Raw genomic sequence first — 18,779 nt, 5'->3', positions numbered from 1 at the left:
TTTTTTGATATGAGTGAAGGAACTATTTGTGATCAAACTGTGGTTAAATGATAACTTTCTGCTCTATTAATCATGACTAAAAAGGATATGAAAAAAAAATATTTCCATGCCAATTATATTGAAGGTAACAAAATCCACACAAAACAAAAAAAGTAGTTAAACCAAGATAACAGCTGTAAGGCTGCCAACCCAGGGCCGACCCTTTTAAACTTCAGGGGCATGACAATTTACAGCTGTAATGGTAGAACCAGCCACCACTCCCGACCTGACATTTTTAGAATGGCTTATTGAAATCATTAGAGAGCTTTGATCTTATCTGTTTTTCTCAAACTAATTAAGAGCTATAAAATCTAAATCAACTTTATGATAAGAAGAAAAAAAGTCATTTCCAGAACTCAATGAGTCTTGTGCATGCTTCCTTTCTTCACTCCAAAATCTCTAGGCAAAAATGACAAGTGTTTCAGCTCACAGATTTTTCTCTGTGTGGCAACAGTATTCTTTAAACAAAATATCCTTTCCCAAAAATGTCAAAATATACTCTGAGAAATAATGAAAATAAAATTGAAACATTATTTACAGAACACCTAAGACACAGCAATTCATGATATATACTATACTTCCTCCAGAAAGGCACTAATTTTCAAACTTTCAAACTACTAACAACTAAAACACTGACCTTCTCACAAATTGTTTTTACCCCTCTCTCTTAAACTTTCCTTTATTTAATGGGAAAGGTGGCACACTAATATTTTACCTTTACTTAATAACCCTTAAGGAAAAGAACTCCTCCAAACTGCTTTCATGTGGTTATAAATTAATTTCAAACTTCATCTAATGATGTTACAATAATATGTCTTTGATTATTAGCTACCCAGTTTCAAATGATGATTTTCCCAATTTGTTTTTTGTGCTTTACTGATTATCAAGAAAGGGCATGTTAAAATTGTTCCAAGTCTCAAAGAAAATCAATTTCCTGACATTGTCTTAGAAGAACAAGAAATAGTAACAAAGTATAACCCTAACTGACAGAGCCACATAGCCTTTGGAAATCACAGTCTAAATCGGAGATCAGTAATCTGATCCTAACCAGGTCCAGCCCACTGACAGTTTGCTTGTTTGGGAAATAAAGTTTTGGTGACAACCAAAAAGCTCATCTCTTAGGTATCATCCAGGACACGTTTTGTATTATAATGACAGCTGATCAGACAAGGAAGTGACTAGAAAGCAGGAGAGATTTACTATCTGATCCTTTGCAGAAATCATTTGCTAAGCCACACTCTATAATCCTGGATATATAAAAAAACAACAACAAACAAACAAACCACTTACGTTTAATGCTGGCAAAGCAGCTGCCATTTTTAAGACTCCTAATCATAAGACAATATACAGTCTATACCACTGCACCATTACAGCTAAATGTGAGAAATGTGATTTTCCTTTCAAATTTACCAACACAAAAGCCAAAATATCTTTGAAGTAGAAATGAAATGTTAGATCAAATGTGTGACACCACCACCAAAGCCAGTGACTCCTCTTTAGGAATGTTCATGTCTCAGCGCCGGGTGATCATACCTCCCCTATAGAGTCAGTCTGAGATCCAGCATCACAAAACTGCTGAGGGACACCAGAGTCACCAAGTGCGCCTGTATTGTGAGGGAGATCTTGTAGAGGGTCCGCAATGGAGCAGCTATTCTTGAAGCTATCAGTAAGCTTGGCCAGGCTCTGGAAAAGAGTAAGGCAAGTTCTGTGAGTGGAGATGGCATGGTTTCCTTCCTCTAACAACAGCTGTTTCTTTCTGGTTCAAAAGGGTCTACAGCCTAAGACTAAAGAGATGTCCCATCCTACTTCCCATTATCATTAATTTTTTTTAACAAAAACATATTTTTGATTACTTTAAAGAAAACAGTCATTTAAGTAAAGAGAAACTGAGTCATTCTGGTAACACACACATAAAATAGAAAATAGTTATGGTACCATTGTTCCATCTTTTTAAGCCGTCACATTCCTTAATTTTAAAAAGTGGCCAAATCCCCAAATAGTAACTGGATCTGACAAAGATGCATATCACCTCAAATTTTTTTAATAGGTAATCAAGAGATAAAACGTTTTCCAGACCTCACATTTATAACCTGATTTTTTTTATTCATTGTGCTACCTGGTTATAAGTAATCTCCTGTGGATTTTAGTATGCCCCAAATTACACTAAGTATTCATTCAGGCACATGGAACTTGTTTGTGTGGATATTCAAGAGAAATAGGACTGTTTACCAGTCTTTAAGCTTTGAGACCTATTCACTTCTGGCATCAATGAAGACACTGGAACCAGAATACATAAGTGCAACAGAACTCAGGCAAAAATGTTTTGGAAGGGGCAAGCCATCCTGAGTTTATATAAGGGAGAGGTCAGGCAGAATTAATACACTTAATTAAACATGGTGTGCATGTGCTCAAAAAACACATAAAAAGTTCTCATGAGTTATATATATATATATATAGTAAATATATAAAATGTAATAAATGACAGACAGGTTGGCAGACAGTTTTCAGGAGGCAGCCTTGGTTTCACCTGCATCAGGTCCCGCCGCTCCTTCTCGCCTGTACAAATGGCTTTCTTGATAGTACGGAGCTCACTCATTATAGCCTGGGCCTCATCCAGTTTGTAGTTGGTGTGAGAACTTGACATCTTCCAGTCAATCCTGTTTAAAAATAAGAAATTAGAGTTATTCCACATGAAATCCTTTTAAACAATAAATATTCAAAAGAAATATAGAAAGGTGAAAAATAGTTAAAAACAGAGTTGGAACAAAATAGCAGGGACTCCATGAAACCTTCTGTCTTTGTGGCAAATATGAAGACCTGAGACATAGCTGATTGATGCCTGCTTTTGCTTCAGGAGGATCCTGTGTAGGGGAGGAGGCCTCTATTTTCTACTAAGCGTCAGGCTCGAGTAATAGGTAAGATTGTATATTTCCTCTTTGGGAGGATAACCAAAGTTTTTTCATTTATTTTCAGTATTATCAATGTCAGTGGTCAAATATGTTTATTAAATAAACTTATGGCCGAGATTTGTATACCGGAAGGGTACATGGAAAATAGCAAGAAGTAGTATGTTCCAATAATGTACCTGAATAAAAATTGGAACCTCTTTTTGTGGCACTGGGTACTTTTTTGTGGTACTTTTTGTGAACCCAAGACCTTGCACAAGCTAGCAAGCACTCGACCACTGCACTATATCCTCAGCCTCAAAACTTGGAAACTTATGCCTTCTCTATTCATTCACTTCATTATAGTTATCACATCACTATCACTTATACTAGCTACCTCCTTGATACTTTGCTGCAGTCCAAACATCCACTCAGCAAAACTTCTTTTCTTTCCCTTTCCTCTTTCTTTTTTTTTTTTTTTTTGGTTTTTCGAGACAGGGATTCTCTGTGGTTTTGGAGCCTGTCCTGGAACTAGCTCTTGTAGACCAGGCTGGTCTCAAACTCACAGAGATCCGCCTGCCTCTGCCTCCCGAGTGCTGGGATTAAAGGCGTGCGCCACCACCGCCCGGCTCCCTTTCCTCTTTCCTACCCTCTGTCCTCCTTCTGTCTGTTCATTCATTCAGTCAACCTATGCACATAGAGGCCTGGCTGGGAGTAGTCCAGACTTGGCTCCACCTTCCAGTTGCAGGCAGTTTTGGGATCATGTCCTCTGTCACGTCTCCTAAGTGTCAAGCCTCAGAAGCCTTTAAGGCTAAGGAGATGGAGAAATTGGTCCAAATGCAGAATGAATTCCTTCCCTGGAAAGTAGCTACCTTACCTGACAGGTTCCTGGCCCACCATTACAAAGGTTCTGAGCCTACTAATTTTCCCACAGGTTATCCTGAAGATCTGGATCATCCTTGTGGGTCCAAAACTACCTGATTGTCCACTACACAAATATGCTATAAGTAGTAGAAGTCCAGCTCTACCATTCATTAGCTGTTGGACCCTAGGCAAAGCATCCATGTCTTTTGATCTATTTCATTGTGTCTCAAATTGGAATACCTAATAATACTTCTCCCACAGGAAAGGCATACTATTTAAGGAGAATATATAAGGAAAGGACTTACCTGGCAGAAGGCCTAGAATGTAATGTTTGTAGTAATTATTATTATCAGTATAATAAAAGTACTTACTCATTGCAGAAAAGGTATTAAATTACAAAATTTACTCTTTTATTATTATTAATAAATTCCTTGTCATATGTGTAAGAGTGTACCAGAGTTGACCTGATTTACTGGCATCCTTGGAACAGAAGGATAAATACAGAAGCAAGAAACCAAGTTGGAACAGGACAATAGATCTAGTCAGTATTTATATGAAAGCCATCAATTACTATGAACATTTATGAAAACAGAGCCTAAGTCTTTCCCCCAAGAGAACAGATACAAATACACCACAGGATCACACATACTGCAAGATGACAATCCCAAATCCAGTCATAGCCTGCCTTCACAGGCACTTCCATAAGGGATCATTCTCAAATGTACATTTCTACAAAGCAAAAAAAAATTAGTTATACACTATTTTAATTATTTTCATGTATACTTCAACTAAAGAGTTCTATGCTGAAAGATCATAAACTGAAGTTTGGGCTCTAGGTACTGTTCTTTGTTCTCAAAAGATCCCTACTCTGGTTCCTTCACAACACCTCATGCAAATGATTGAGGTGATTAGCTTTAACTCCTAAGCATCTTGATGGTTGTCATGAACTTTAGCAATAAAACATGAAAAGTTCTGTTGAGTGTGGCATTCAGGCGAGTAGTCAGGCAATGGATGCAGGAGGATCAGAAGTTTGAGGCCAGACTAGGCTACACAGGGAGACCCTGTCTTAAAACAAAACAAAACAAAATGGACGTGTGTGTGTGTGTGTGTGTGTGTGTGTACACACGCATGTGTGTTTCCCCAGCATAGTATCAGATTGCTATTCGGTGGATGAAAAAACAAAAACCAATAGCAAAATGACAGCACCAGGCATACAGACCCTTTGTACAAAAATTCTTTTGTCTTCAAAAGCAGTCCCACTTCTGACAAAATGGTTGGTTTTCTCACTCACTACAAGTGTTTTGACCTGTAAGTTGAGTGTGAAAGTCACAAAAGTTTCTACTCTATACTTACTTAACTGACCACATTTTCATAAGAAAAATCAATGTCATGGACTGAAGCTTTGCACAGAGGAAGCTGCTAAACTAAATGATGAGATAGAAAGGGAGCCTGGAAAAAGACTAGAGAATCACCAAAACAAATATCAACTCCTGGTTCCCTGTTGTCCCTGAATGCCTACAGGTAGGACTGAGAATTTTGTTTATTCAACAACTAGCTCCCACAAGGTTAGAGGAGGCACTTGTTACACTAATTATCATTCACTGGCATATATAGTAGTTACTATTGAAAGGAAGTCTGTGGTCTCTGTAATATGTAAAGGCCCAGGACTTAACAGTAGAAAGAATTCTCTGGTGGAGAATGCTTTTGGTATAAAAATACTGAAGGACAAAGTGACACTCTCAAATAATGATGAGATTCAAGTGCACAGGCTGGCAGTTAGGTCCAGCTGTACACCTGGATCTGGAGTGTAGCTCACGGCTAGAGTATGTGCATAAAATGTGTAAAGACATGAGTTCAATCTCCAACACTAGAAAAAAAATTCCCTTGAGAGCTATTCATCTCAGCATTAGGACCCACAATGCAGGAAAACATAAAGCAGGGTCATCCCATGTATGTTTCCACTTTACACACTCTTGAAAGAACCACAAGTCTTTAACAAAAGGAAAATTCAAGGGCCATACATGTTAAACTGCTAACTGTCAAGAAAGTCACCAAATATGTCTTGTAGGCCTTATTTGAATAATATGTTCTGTATTAATCTTCTGATGAAAGGCTTTACCATATATAGTTGTTAATGTCATAAACTGAAACTTTTGTAGGCTTATGATGTCTATAGAAAAGAGGAAGGTCATCTTCCAAAAAAACCCTAAAGCCAGAAAAGTCTCTAGCCACCAATGGCCACTGCCTCTGGTACTAAGCCTTCCTGTTGTTCCAGAATGAAAAAAAGAGCAAGGCTGCAACCAACCCTCACATAGAAAATGGAAACTTGACTATATTAACGTAATTTTCCAAGTTCCTGGGAATGGGTGTCAATAAAGCATCCATAGCTGTATAGATATGTTTCATAGTGAAGGCTACAATCCCACATCTGCTCATCTAGCAGACCTGAATGTGGTGGCTACACTGCAGCTTTCAGCAGTTGCAGCATTAAAACTTGGCCATTGTTAAAACTTGTAGGGGAGCCAGCAGCCTGTTGTGACACTAGGTTGTACTAGGAACAGAGGCCGCATCAAGGAAAAGAGACCCAACTTCATCAGCAGCATGTGCAATTTAGCCCAATATTGAGCACTGCAGAGGCCTCCAGAGAATAAAAATGGACTTCAAGGCTTGGACCTGGGCTCTGGCCACAGCTCTACCTAAGTAGCCATGAGACAGTGAAACACAAGAAAGTTTAGTGACTAGCAAGATGGCTCAGAGTGTAATTGCACTCACCATATAAGCCTGATGACCTCAATTTGGACCACAAAACCTATACAAAAAAGCCAAATGTAGTAGTGCGGAGACAGGAAAACTCACTGGAAGCTTATGGGTCAGATGACTTTGATATGTGACACCTCAGAAATAAGAAACCATGTCTCAACAATGTAGAAGGCAAGAATCAACTCTTAGAAGTTGTTCTCTGACATCCACAATATGTGCTATGCTACCTGTATACCCATATTCACACATCACCTCTCTCTCTCTCTCTCTCTCTCTCTCTCTCTCTCTCTCTCTCTCACACACACACACACACACACACACGGGGAGGAGGGAGGGAGGGGGAGAGAGAGAGAGAGAGAGAGAGAGAGAATGAATGAATATAATATATGAGAGTAGCTTGTTAGACCCTGTTTCAGGGATACCCTGAAACAGAAATTCTCCAAAAGGAACCCACATAGGGGCTCTGGGCCATATCTCATCTCCATAGATTTCCTATTCTGTATAAGGTTGTTTTCCCAGAAGGAAATGGACAGTGTCTGCTGTAAAAAAATGTGAAAGGATCTGGAGAGAAGGCTCAACAGTTAAGAGCACTTGCTGATCTTGCAGAGAACCTGAATTCAGTTCCCACTATGCTCATATGGCAATTTACAATTGTCTGTTATTTCAGTTCCAGGAGGTCCAATGCTCTCTTCCATACTCCTCGGGCACGGGGTACACAAGTGGTACACATACATGCAAGTAGGTAAAACTCTCATATTCAAAACATAAAAATAAATATTTTTAAAAAATGAAAGTCATTGGATTACAGATTCTCAAAAACTAAGCCTCTGAAAAATCATTATCAAAATAATTGCATATTATTACAAAATACATTGCTACATAAACTATGTTATTCAATCATATATAAGTATTCTGGACAGGTGTTGGTGGTGGCACATGCCTTTAATTCCAGCACTGAGGAGGCAGAGGCAGGCAGGTCACTGTAAGTTCTGGGATAGCCTGGTCTACAAAGGGAATTCCAGGACAGCCAGGGCTACACAGAGAAATCCTGTCTCGATAAAACAAAAAAGTATTCTAATAGAAATAGCATCTACAAATAATTCAGTATATCAAGTACCTAGTAGAAGATGGCAGAATCATGCTACATCCTTTACACTGGGAATATCATTTAAGCTCTAAACAGATTTTTAAGATAATCATAATCCTCTTATAATGAAGAAGTTGAAGTTTGGAGCAATTAACTAAGTTAAATGTCTAGATGACAAGTTAATATGTGGCAGGGCAGGGATTCAATACTCATCCATACACTAAGCTTACACAGGATCAAAGTGTAAAGTGATGTCCCTATCTGTGCAGTGTGTCATACATCACTCACTCAGAGTGGCCAAGTTGCGACCAGACAGATATTTACAAGAAGTAATATTTCACAGAAGTCAAAATGCTTTAATTTTACAATCACAACCAATAATTATCTAACAAAAACATCGAAAGGACGAGATCTTTTTTTTTCACTTCTGAAAATTTTACTTATCTAAGACTTCCCTTTCTTTTTAAAAATTCTTTGTTGGGGATGGATCAAATCTGAATCCCACCATTGTGAAAACTAAGACAGAAAGTTATAGGCTGGATTACATAGTGAGTTTCAGGTCATCCTGAGATATAGAGTGAGCACTTGTTTCCCCAAATAAATGTGTATAGAAACTCTGGTCAAATTCAGATGACCACTCAATTATTTTGTCTTTAATAAAGCATCAATATGCTTTACTTCATAAAGAAAGTCATAATATCTGCCAAAGGACTGCATTTTTAGTTTTGTTATTAAGAGTATAAATCTGTGTTTATGTTCTATATTTCTGATAATAGAAAAGTGATCACTTCTCAGGAAAAATAAAATATACTAACAAAGTCATACGCTTTTATGCAGTGTAAAAAATATTTAGTACAAAGACTCAAAAATCTTTAGTTTTCCATACTCTGTTTTGCACATAGCTCAGGACAGTTGAGTAGCTTGCTGAAGGTTAGAGCCTGTAAGAAATATAGTGAGAAGGCCAGAGAAGGCTCCTCCTATCATTATTCATCCTTTTCATCATTAGGTTAACAAGACACTCACAGTCAAGGGCTCCAAATGCCTACTGTGTCAAACCTGAAGACTACTCATACACTCAGCCTTATAGGTTGTTTTTTTTTTTTTTTGCCAAGAAGTAAACTGAGGGGAAAAAGGGATAAAATATTAGCTCAGATAGGGAACCTCATACGAGTAAAAGAGACATTTAGAGATGTTTATTTTTAACCGCATATCATATTGCCCTAAGGTTTCCTTTTTGGTGATCAGTTGAAGAAACTGGTAGAATTTACTAGAAGAAGAAGGATAAAACCTAACACCTTAAACCTTCATCTTTGAGAAAAGAGGTGCCAGTTCTCTAGAGCTATTCCATGTTAACACCACAGATTACAACACAAAAGAATAAATATTTTTGTTATAACCACTACATTTTAAATTAGCAGTTCTAGAACTGGCTTTGAATGTGCATCAGGAAGCTTTTGGCAGCTTGCTGTTAACAGCAGGTCCTGTGTGCAACCTGGGTCTGTCCCATCACTGGAAACAATGTTCATTTTTGTTTCCATCCCATTTCTGTGTTTTACTGCTGAATACTGCCAGAAGGGAATTGCACAATCTGTACATTATGCTGGTGCTAAGGGGGTATTGTTAATGGAACCCTACTCTAGTTGTACACAATTTTATTATTTTTTGGACCTCTAAATCCTCAGACAGAAAGTGTTAACTCTCTTATCTAGTAATGCCTCGGCATGATATCAAATACTTAGAAGTGTGTAGTCATTCTCATTTAAGCAAATAGGTGTAACTCTTATCCATCCTCAACTGGAAGTTCCTTACTCAACTGTAAGCCTGAGAAGCTCACAGAGTGGTAGGAAAGAACCTAGTAGAAACTGGTTATTGGACCACTTAGTGGACACTCCTTTTGGTAATGTGAATAGCAGACATAAGTAACAGAACTTCTTAAAGCCCAGGGCTCAAATGAAACATAATCCAAAATGTAAAGCAGAAGTAAATACTTGAGCAGTTAATAAGAAGGTAACCAGGCCAATTAACAGATCTCCCTAAGATCCTGGCAGCCCAAAACTTTTGGACTGAGGATGACCTTTCCTCAAGGCTCAGAGGGCCCCAGTATTTATGGGTGAAGTAAATGACATGACAGCTAGCAGAGACCATGGTATCAGTCACTCCCACAGCACTCAGACTAGGATCCATTCATTATGCTGAGTTATCACTGTTCAAGAAATTGTCTGAGTCCTCCTGGTGGGGTAGAAACCAAGGCAAAGTGTCACTTGAATCATTAAGGTAACCAGCAAAATAAAAATCATGAATCCATAGTTTTAAACAAAATGAAGCCACTTTAGGGTCCACGTGTAAGTGAGAGTTTGCCTCTTTCAATAGGATGGTTCATCAAGGATATAAACAAGATGTTACTTGCCCCAGAAACCCACAGAAAAAAAAAAGGATGAATTTAGGCAGTAAGCACCAGTACTAAAAGCAAGTGTCCCAGCTAGCAAGGTGGTCAAGGGGACTGGCATGGATGAATGAGATTGAAACTAGGGGCAAATGAAGTTGGTCCAGTAGGCTAACTCATCAAACATCTATCTTATATTCTAGGAGAGAGAGAGAAGGCTGCATGAGAATCATAAGGTGGGGAGATATTTAAAAAGAATCTCTGTGGTTACTCACAAGAATCATGAATCACAACAGTGGTTCAGCTCAGAGCGGACAGAGAAGAATCTGTGAGAGGGATTGGGTGCCAAGTGTGGAAATATCACACCACAAACAACAAATATGGTAGTAAGGGAGTCAGGACAGCATTCTGGCCATCAAACCAGTATCAGGGACATTGCATTGTAAGGAGAAACTTAGAGTAAAGCCATGTTAAGTGGGCTTCTCAGTCCAGACAGCTTAGAATTAGCACAAGTTTCACTTCTGCTCTCCAAATGGGGCACTACCAAGGGGATTCTGTCCATACCTGTGAGCATGCCTAGCACATTCTTATGTTTGCTCATTCCACCAATATGCTTTAGTTTTTGCACCCTTCTATTTGCCTCTGGACACTAGCAATGAGTCACATTAAGATAATTTTCAAGTTAGGTTCCAAAAACTTGAGGGCAACAGAGTCCAGTGATCTTTCACTGAAATAGCTCACTTAAGACATTTTTCAAGATAAATAATGCTTCTATTTTCTGAAGACTTTTACAAAGATCCCTGAGGGAAATAAATGCAAGTGAATAACACCCATAGATGCTTTCATTCACCAATGAGAGAGGCAAAAATGCCATAGCTTGTCAATACATTCTGTTGGCAAAGTCATGGAAAACAGAAATGTTCACTTCCAATGGTAGGAAGACAAAATGATGCAGCTGCTGCAAGAAAATTTGGCAATGTCCAATATTTGAGAAATATATTTATCCTGTGACCAATGAAACTAACTTTTAAGTACTTATCCTAAGAGATACACATGTACAAAAGGAGACAGAAAGCTTAGAGGAAACATTATGCATGGCTGTAGCAAGCCACCAAAGCCAGAATTCACTGAAAATCTGGAAAATCAAGAACTGAAATTTAAATCAGGGAAACCATACAGGCCACACAAATTCTTTTCCTGAACAAATCAGTTATCAGGAAAAAAAAAAGGAGAAGAGTCACAGATGAAGAGATTTAACAGATACACCAAACAAATGCACTGTGTGGGCCTCACTGGAATCTGGAGCCAAACAGAATGGGGAAACAAGGAAGCTCTTTGCTGATGGGTGCTTAGTAAGTGGGATAGTAGGACTCAGATTACATTCTAAAAGGGGTCTGTAGCTTTAGAAAAAGATTTATCAATTAAATGTGATTTGGGGATTTGTTTCAGTAAGAACTTAGGGAATGAGACAGGGCTATATATTTGCTAAGACTAGGCACTGTGGTGTTAAAATAGGGTGAGGGCTATAGGAGGCTTTAATTATATTCTTCTCTCTCCTTTTATATGTCTTCTATCATTGAAAACTTGCATCTCTACACACACACACACACACACACACACACACACACAAATAAAAACTTCATCATTAATCTGGGGAATATAGCCAAGGCCAGCTCCCCTCCACAAATATTTACAGCATATATAGATTTAAAAAAATACAAAAGATTCTTTTTTCCTCCCTTGGACTCAAGCATAATGATGGATTTCCTTGCTAGCCAGGAAATTCACCAAGATAAACAAGTCAAGTTTAAAATGTTATAAGCAGCCAAACTCCTGTTGAGGTGCTCTGAAGCTTCTGGGAAGCAAGAACAGCAGACAATTTCTGGAGGAAAACCTAAGGCTGCGGCCCTAAACCGTTAGTAATTAAACAACTAACAAAACCATAAGCTTCACATTTATGTACAACACTTCATTTGTTATCTGAATTTAGAGTCTTGATTTCACAGTGACAGTGGGATGACCATTTTTTTCTCAAACAATTTCGCCATGAACAATATAAATATGCATGATTTATTTGTTTGAAACAGCAGAAAATTAGGATGTAAAAAAAAATCTCTTAGTCAGTGGTACTCAGGGCAAGGTATCAGCTTGTTTTTCACTTGCAAAGAATTTTAAGAGTGATGCAATTATCTATGTTTTCTCCTTTTCCTGAGGTTGTATCACAGAATACAGTAAAGACATAGTGATAATGCAGCTTCCAACAGAGCAGTAACATGCTATTCAAGTAGGGCTTTCTCAGGGAGTTCCTTCCTAAAAGGTGTTTGGAGCCTGGCCCTCTGGTAGGGCACAGAAATAAAGGTAAGCTCCTCCCTCAGGACCAAGGCTAGGTCCACAATCTCCCCATCTACCTTTTGACAGGTATGTGTGGGTATCCTCTATGAGCTCAGACATGCAGGAAGAGCCTCCCCTTGGAAAGACAGAAGTTTACAATGACTGTTCCCAAGCATGGAGTTTGCTAAGACAAGCAGAAACTAACTAGAATCATCATACCTCTCTCTTTTAGAACCCCAATTAATGTCATGTCAGTTGCAGGCACGAAATTAAGCTTCTCCCTGTGTTCATTCATACTACATAGCAGGAGAAACAGAGGCCACCTCCTATGCTTGAGCCACTTACAGCTACTCCAGGTGAACTACTACTTCCTGGCAAGGCCAAAAGGGAAGTCCATTTTCCAGTTCCCAGCATATTTTATGTTCCAGATTATTCAATCTTAACCGGATACTATAAACTTTGTATTCAAACTGGGAAATGGGCTATCCACAATGGGCCATGAGAAGCACTGGGCACCAAGCTCAGCAATTCCCTGAAAAAGCCTTTGGGGAAAAGCACAAGAATTGGCTCCCTATGAGCTTTGAATCTACTGTACACCCTCAGAATCTTCCTGAACCATAGTCAGAACATTTTTTAAGTAAAAAAAAAAACAACAAAAAAATTAAGTGGAGCACAGCTTCCAACATACAAAGAAAGAGCCCACTATCAAAATCTCAGATTATCCCACACAGGAGTAAAGCTACTGTAGCAAAAGGCATTGAAAGCAGGAAAATCAACCTCCTATTTAACTACATAGTCCAGGCAACTTTTTCATCCCTTTTATTCATCCCTTTTAAAGGAACAGTCATAACACACAGGGAAGTAACTTCGAAAGTGTTGAGAGATCTGGAGGCTCTCTGAATGATGGAGGAGGCACGGGTAGATAAAAAGCCTGCACCAATAATACACTGGGAAGCACTGCATCAAGCAGACCAAATGAGCAACAAAGCCAGTAGCCAGGAAGCATACAGTGACAATCCAGCTTCCTACAGAGCAGCACTGGAGAAGAGGCTTGATTTGCTTAAGACAAAACTTTTAAAAAGCAAAATAAAAACAGCTGTGCTAACTGACTAGTGCTAATTCAAAGAATCTCAGATTGCAGAACCAAAACCCAGGCAGACCACACAGATTGCTCAGTGCTACTAGTAAAGAACAAAGAGGGATAATGACTTTAAAAGAGCTCAGAAGGCATTAGCTGATCGGCTTATCAAAACCCACCTGCAGGGGGCATGCCTGGGTTTCTGAATAAACTGTCACCTTTTTAACATTCCTGGGAGTCAGGGTCAGAAAATGCCAAGTTCCCCCAAGCAAAATCCAACAAATCTTCTGTTTTGTGTCTTCCCTGGTACCCAGATGACCTTAATATAAAAGGAACACATAAAGCAACCCTGAACCAACCCCAATCCTGGCTGACTACAAACGTCAGTCTCTGGCTGGATAAGTGGTTCACAAATTAAAGTACTTGCTGGATAAGCAACAAATAAGAAGGCCAGAATTTTCAGAATTTCGATCACCAGAACCCATTTAATTGTCAGGTAGTGTGACAGCCTGCTTATAACTCCAGTACTCATAAGGTGGAAACAGGAGTTCTGGGTTCCATTGAGAATCCCTATTTTAATGAATAAGGTGGAAAGTGATGAAGACTCCTGGATGGCAGCCTCAGGCCTCCACATGCATGACATGCAGGTCCACCCACACTCAAACAAGCACACACAAACACACCCCAAACACATACATATGAAAAAGGAAAAATAAGTCAATCTCAATTTAATGATCAAAAATAATCTGATATGACCAGATCATACCCCTCGCACAAGGCTGAGGTAAATACACACAACAAACACACATCTATTAATTCCCCACACAGATCAGCATTGCCCTCATATTGTTACAGTGTTACTGAGTGTGAATCCAGGATACAAAACATGCTATGCTGCTCATCTTTTCCAATTACAATAACCATTACAGATGGACCCCCTACCTTGGTTGAAGGTTAACTAGATACCAGGTAATTTTACATTTTGGGCAAATAATTTGAACAGCGCTGCTAATCAACTGCATATTTTTACCCCTCCACCATTCTTCTGTTGAAGCCCTGGGCTCTAATGTGAAGGTACTTGGATGGGGCTGGTGGTTAGAAAAGGTCATATGTGTACCCACAAATGCCCTCAAAAGAAAAGGAAGAGAGATCAAAACTTACACAATCTCTCTCAGCCATGTAAGGATACAGTCAGTGTAAAGGTGACTCCAAGTCTGGAACTGGGTCATTTCTAGGAACAGACTCAGACTTCCAGACTACATGCATAATTATGAAATAAAAGTTCTTTAAGCCACCCAGTAGATGGTATTTTGTTGTAGCAAGCAGAATGGCTAAGACAATCGAGTAAAGAGGAGAAACACAGGCACAGAAAGCACATGCCAAGTTTAGCCAGTGGAACCAGGCTCTGAAAGGTCTCTGAAGAAATAAGTCTACACTACTTTCTTAAGAAGACTAATTCTTTCAGGCCAACATTATCACCATCTATAACCTGACTCTCATTCACTTAATGTCCTGATTTAATACAATTGTATTAAATTAAATTGAATTGTAAGAAATTTCTCCTCAAACTGTTTATAGGAATACGGTTTTAACTGCAAGGGTGAAAAGGAATTAGTCTTGCACTGTCCAGCAGTACTTTCTGTGATGGGAGTCTATAGCCAGTGTGTACCCATTATCCCTGTGCTTCTCAACTGCAGGCACTTGACTATGTCTGGATATATTACAAACTGTCACAATGGAGTTGGTTGCTGCACAGTTCTTTGGTGTGCAGGATTGTCCACACCAAGAGACAACTAGCCCAAAATATCACTATTGTCATGGTACAGAAAATATGTCCTTCCCATGTGTGACCACTGAGAACTTCAGATGTGATTACTGAGACTGAGAAACTAGACTGTAATTTTATTATAATTAAATTTAGAATTAAAAATTTTAAGAGAAACTAATACAATCCTGAATTTAAAGGTAAATAGTCATGTGAGTCTTAAGCAGTACATCTATTTAAAAAGTATGCATAAATATAAAAAGGGTTTTGCTTCCCAAGTACTTCCATTTGAAGAAATAAGGTATCTGCAGGGAAAAGAAAGATTCTGATGTTTGAGATTAGAAAATAATGAGCAAAAATGAAAGCATAAAAGCTACAGTCTTGAGACTTTTGAACACAATGTGTTCAGGTATGAAATGTGTCAGAAAAAAAGGAAATCACAAGAAAATGCCGCCATGTACACATGCAAGTAACTCACTCTTGTAGGGTCTCCACACCCTTCTCTTTGTACTGCAGCTCCTGCTTCATCTGGGTCAGCTCTCGTTTTAATCTGGAAAGCTGAAAACAATTTTTTTTCAATTCCAAGCAGCAATAAATTATTTGTACAATAGTCATCCAAGTTATTCCTTAGCTTTCAACTGCATGAATCACCCACTCTCCACTACTCTAGGAAAACTGCCTTGCTTAGATGAAAAAAAAACCCACTCCTAAGGAGTGCTGTGAAAAACTGTCTTTTGGATATAGAATGGTGTTGCTCTTGTGAACTCACAGCAACTCTGGCTACTTGCTACAAGACTTGCACAAAATCAAGCCAGCCACAATTCCAGCATAGATGGAGAAGAGGGTCCCTTACTGAGAAGTTAATAGCTGATGGGGAAGGAAAAAACATCTTCTTGTCAGAATGTGGTCACTGGTAGAACTCCCAATGCTGAAGTAGATACCCACACATATGGGCAAACACTAATTGGACTTAGGTTATCAAAGAAAGAAAGAAAAGACACAAAGTTGGAAAAGAGATGTGTCGAGAGGATAGGGGAAGAGTTGGAAGGGGTGAAATGGTTAGTGGACATGATTATATTTCATTATATACATGTATGAAATTTTCCAATGAATAATTTTTAAACCCCTAATCCTGACAGGTCCTATGCAAGTGGGGACTAGTTGTTGTTTTTGAGGCTAACAATGTACATATCACAAAATGTAAAATTTTGTCATCTTCACTTGTATTTATTTCTCATAGATGTTACCAAGGATACTTGGAGCCTCTGACTACCTGAACCTCAATTCCCTGATATGATTCCTTAAATAGATTCTGGAACCTAATCTATGTTTCCATCAAACCACAGGGTAATAGGCCTACAAACCTGCGAATTTAAGATCTACAGGTGGTTTTTTTTTTTTTTTTTTTTTTTTTTGCTGAGTTTAAAACTTGAGAACTGAAACACACAAAGCCTATTTTATGGAATGGCACACCAGTAAAAGAGGAGGCCTCATTACCAAGATATTTCCCGAGCTTTGTCACAAAACTATATACGGATCCTCTCTCAGACAAGCAGGTGAATAAGGGCCTAAAGGGATGAGACAAAGTGTCACTTAATGAATGTAGGTGTCACCAGGGAAGGATCAGAATCCTTTTGATGAAGCACTGGCTATTAGGAACTGGCTCTAGACTAGCAACTCAAGGAGAACAACAGATACCAAGGGTCAAAAGCAATATTCTACTGGAAGCGCTGTGGCACTGGGCCCAGACACCGTTCCATCTTCCCAAATGGTTGGATGGTTTATAGTCTATCCTATAAAACATGCAATGGATACTGGCTACTTTTTGCCTGATGAGCAACAGCTTCAAAACAAAATATTTTTATGCTATTGCAAAACAAGTGCAAAATAAAGCAAAATGCAACAATAATTTGGGAAATAAAAATCTTACCAATATCTTGGTATCAGACATATCAATGACCACACAATGAAACACGATTAAGTATCATTACATAAAAATACATACAGTGCTTCCATTTGTGAAAACCCTGGTTTTACTTACCCTGTCCCGGCGACTTGCTATTTCTGCTTTAATCTGGTGTGGATCATATTTTGTATTAGTTGAATATCCGGAGAAGGCTAAGGAAAAAGAAAATGTTTTATTTTATAACAGGGTCTTTAAAATAAATGAACAAAAGAAACTTCTGATTCACCATGTTAATAACTGATTCTCAGTCTGGGATTTACACATGGATTCTGGCTCCAAAATTATTAACATTTCACAACCTCAAATCTTCTTGAGGTTTGATTTTTGCACTCGAATTTAATACATGTTCACATAAAAAAGCGTAAGTGACAGGTAAATAAACTGTTTACTTCTATTATAAATCTATGCGGGGTGAAGCCCACATAGACATGAGAGAAAAAATATGGTATGGAAAATTGTTTAGTTACTTTCTTTCCCATATAAACACACAGAAGTGACTAAATGATGGAATCATAAAGTTAACTATTGTTATTCCCCATGGTTTCATGTCAAAGGATTTTATCTTTATTGTCTTTACATCTATATTCTCCAGATGGGTAAGTGTTGCCATGAGAAAGAAAAAAAACCACTAAGAACATAAATATTAAAAGGCAGATAGCTTTCCAGTTCTGCCAAAATCTAGTTACTGTGTCCGTCTAACCAGACTGAAGGCAGTGTGATTATTTGTTCCTTAGAAACTGAACTAATATGTTCACACTTTGATCCTCAGTCTGTTTGGATGTCTGGCTAAAATAAGAAAGCTATAGTTTCTTAAACAGTGTCAAATATGTGATTTAATGCTTTTTAAAGACACAGTGTCATTGGTATGACTAGTCAATACCTGGGGTGAATAAACCCCACAGATTTGTTCTGGTCCACACAAAGCTACAAACCCTTTCTGGCATTCAAGTGGCTGAGATAGCCAGTATCTGTCCCTGCCCACCTCACCTTCTATGCTGTTTTTTCCTTTTATTACTATGACTTTTGTTTACATAGTTGAAGGCTTGGTGGTTTGTATTATGGCAACTTGATTTCGCTTCTCTTCCACAGTTTCATGATCTTCATTTGTGAGCCAACCCACTCAAGTATTATCAGCTTCCTGGTGCTTGTTGTCCCGTTCTTTCACTCCTGTGATTTTAGTTCCTATGATTGACACTCTCATGGTTTAACTTAGATGCTCACAACTAGAATTTAATTCAAGATCCTTTCTTCACTTTATATTGGAAAGGACAGCTTAAAACCATCAAGTAGCTTACACAGCAAGATTATTTAAAACTTCAATTAGAACCACATCCAAAGTTAATTTGAGCAGTTCAGAGCTCCTATTTTAAAAACAGCTCTATGGAAAACCTACTATTTCAGCCTCATTTAGTCAGAACTTCAAACAACCGAATCTACTGGAAATAAATATCTGGAAGAGTGCAATGTCTGCCAGTTTTATCTCAAATTGTCATATACTTAGAATTGTGGTCTTCCAAGGACATGGAGGAAAACATTTTTATAATGCAATTCTTAGCTGGTCATGGTAGCTCACACCTGTAATCCGGGACTTGGGAATCTGAGGCAAAGGGACTGCTTTAAG

General features: G+C 38.4%; 1 protein-coding gene across 1 annotated transcript in view; it reads right to left on the bottom strand.

The window, feature by feature from the left end:
* The window catches only part of LOC121443085 (protein WWC3-like), a 108,211-nt gene that overhangs the window by 41,424 nt on the left and 48,008 nt on the right, over positions 1-18,779 (bottom strand). Inside the window, exons 4-7 of the mRNA XM_041644770.1 lie at positions 17,234-17,310; positions 15,671-15,750; positions 2,567-2,696; positions 1,573-1,722 (exon numbers count right to left, since the gene is read on the bottom strand). Coding sequence (XP_041500704.1) covers positions 1,573-1,722; positions 2,567-2,696; positions 15,671-15,750; positions 17,234-17,310 — 437 coding nt within the window. The remainder of the gene's footprint in view (positions 1-1,572; positions 1,723-2,566; positions 2,697-15,670; positions 15,751-17,233; positions 17,311-18,779) is intronic.

This window comes from Microtus oregoni, unplaced genomic scaffold (genome assembly GCF_018167655.1).
Source record: "Microtus oregoni isolate MIOR12 unplaced genomic scaffold, Mior012 000099F_ref0000060, whole genome shotgun sequence".
Lineage (NCBI taxonomy): Eukaryota > Metazoa > Chordata > Mammalia > Rodentia > Cricetidae > Microtus > Microtus oregoni.
Note: the sequence above shows the minus strand (reverse complement) of the source record. Positions and strands in the feature narration are given on the sequence as shown.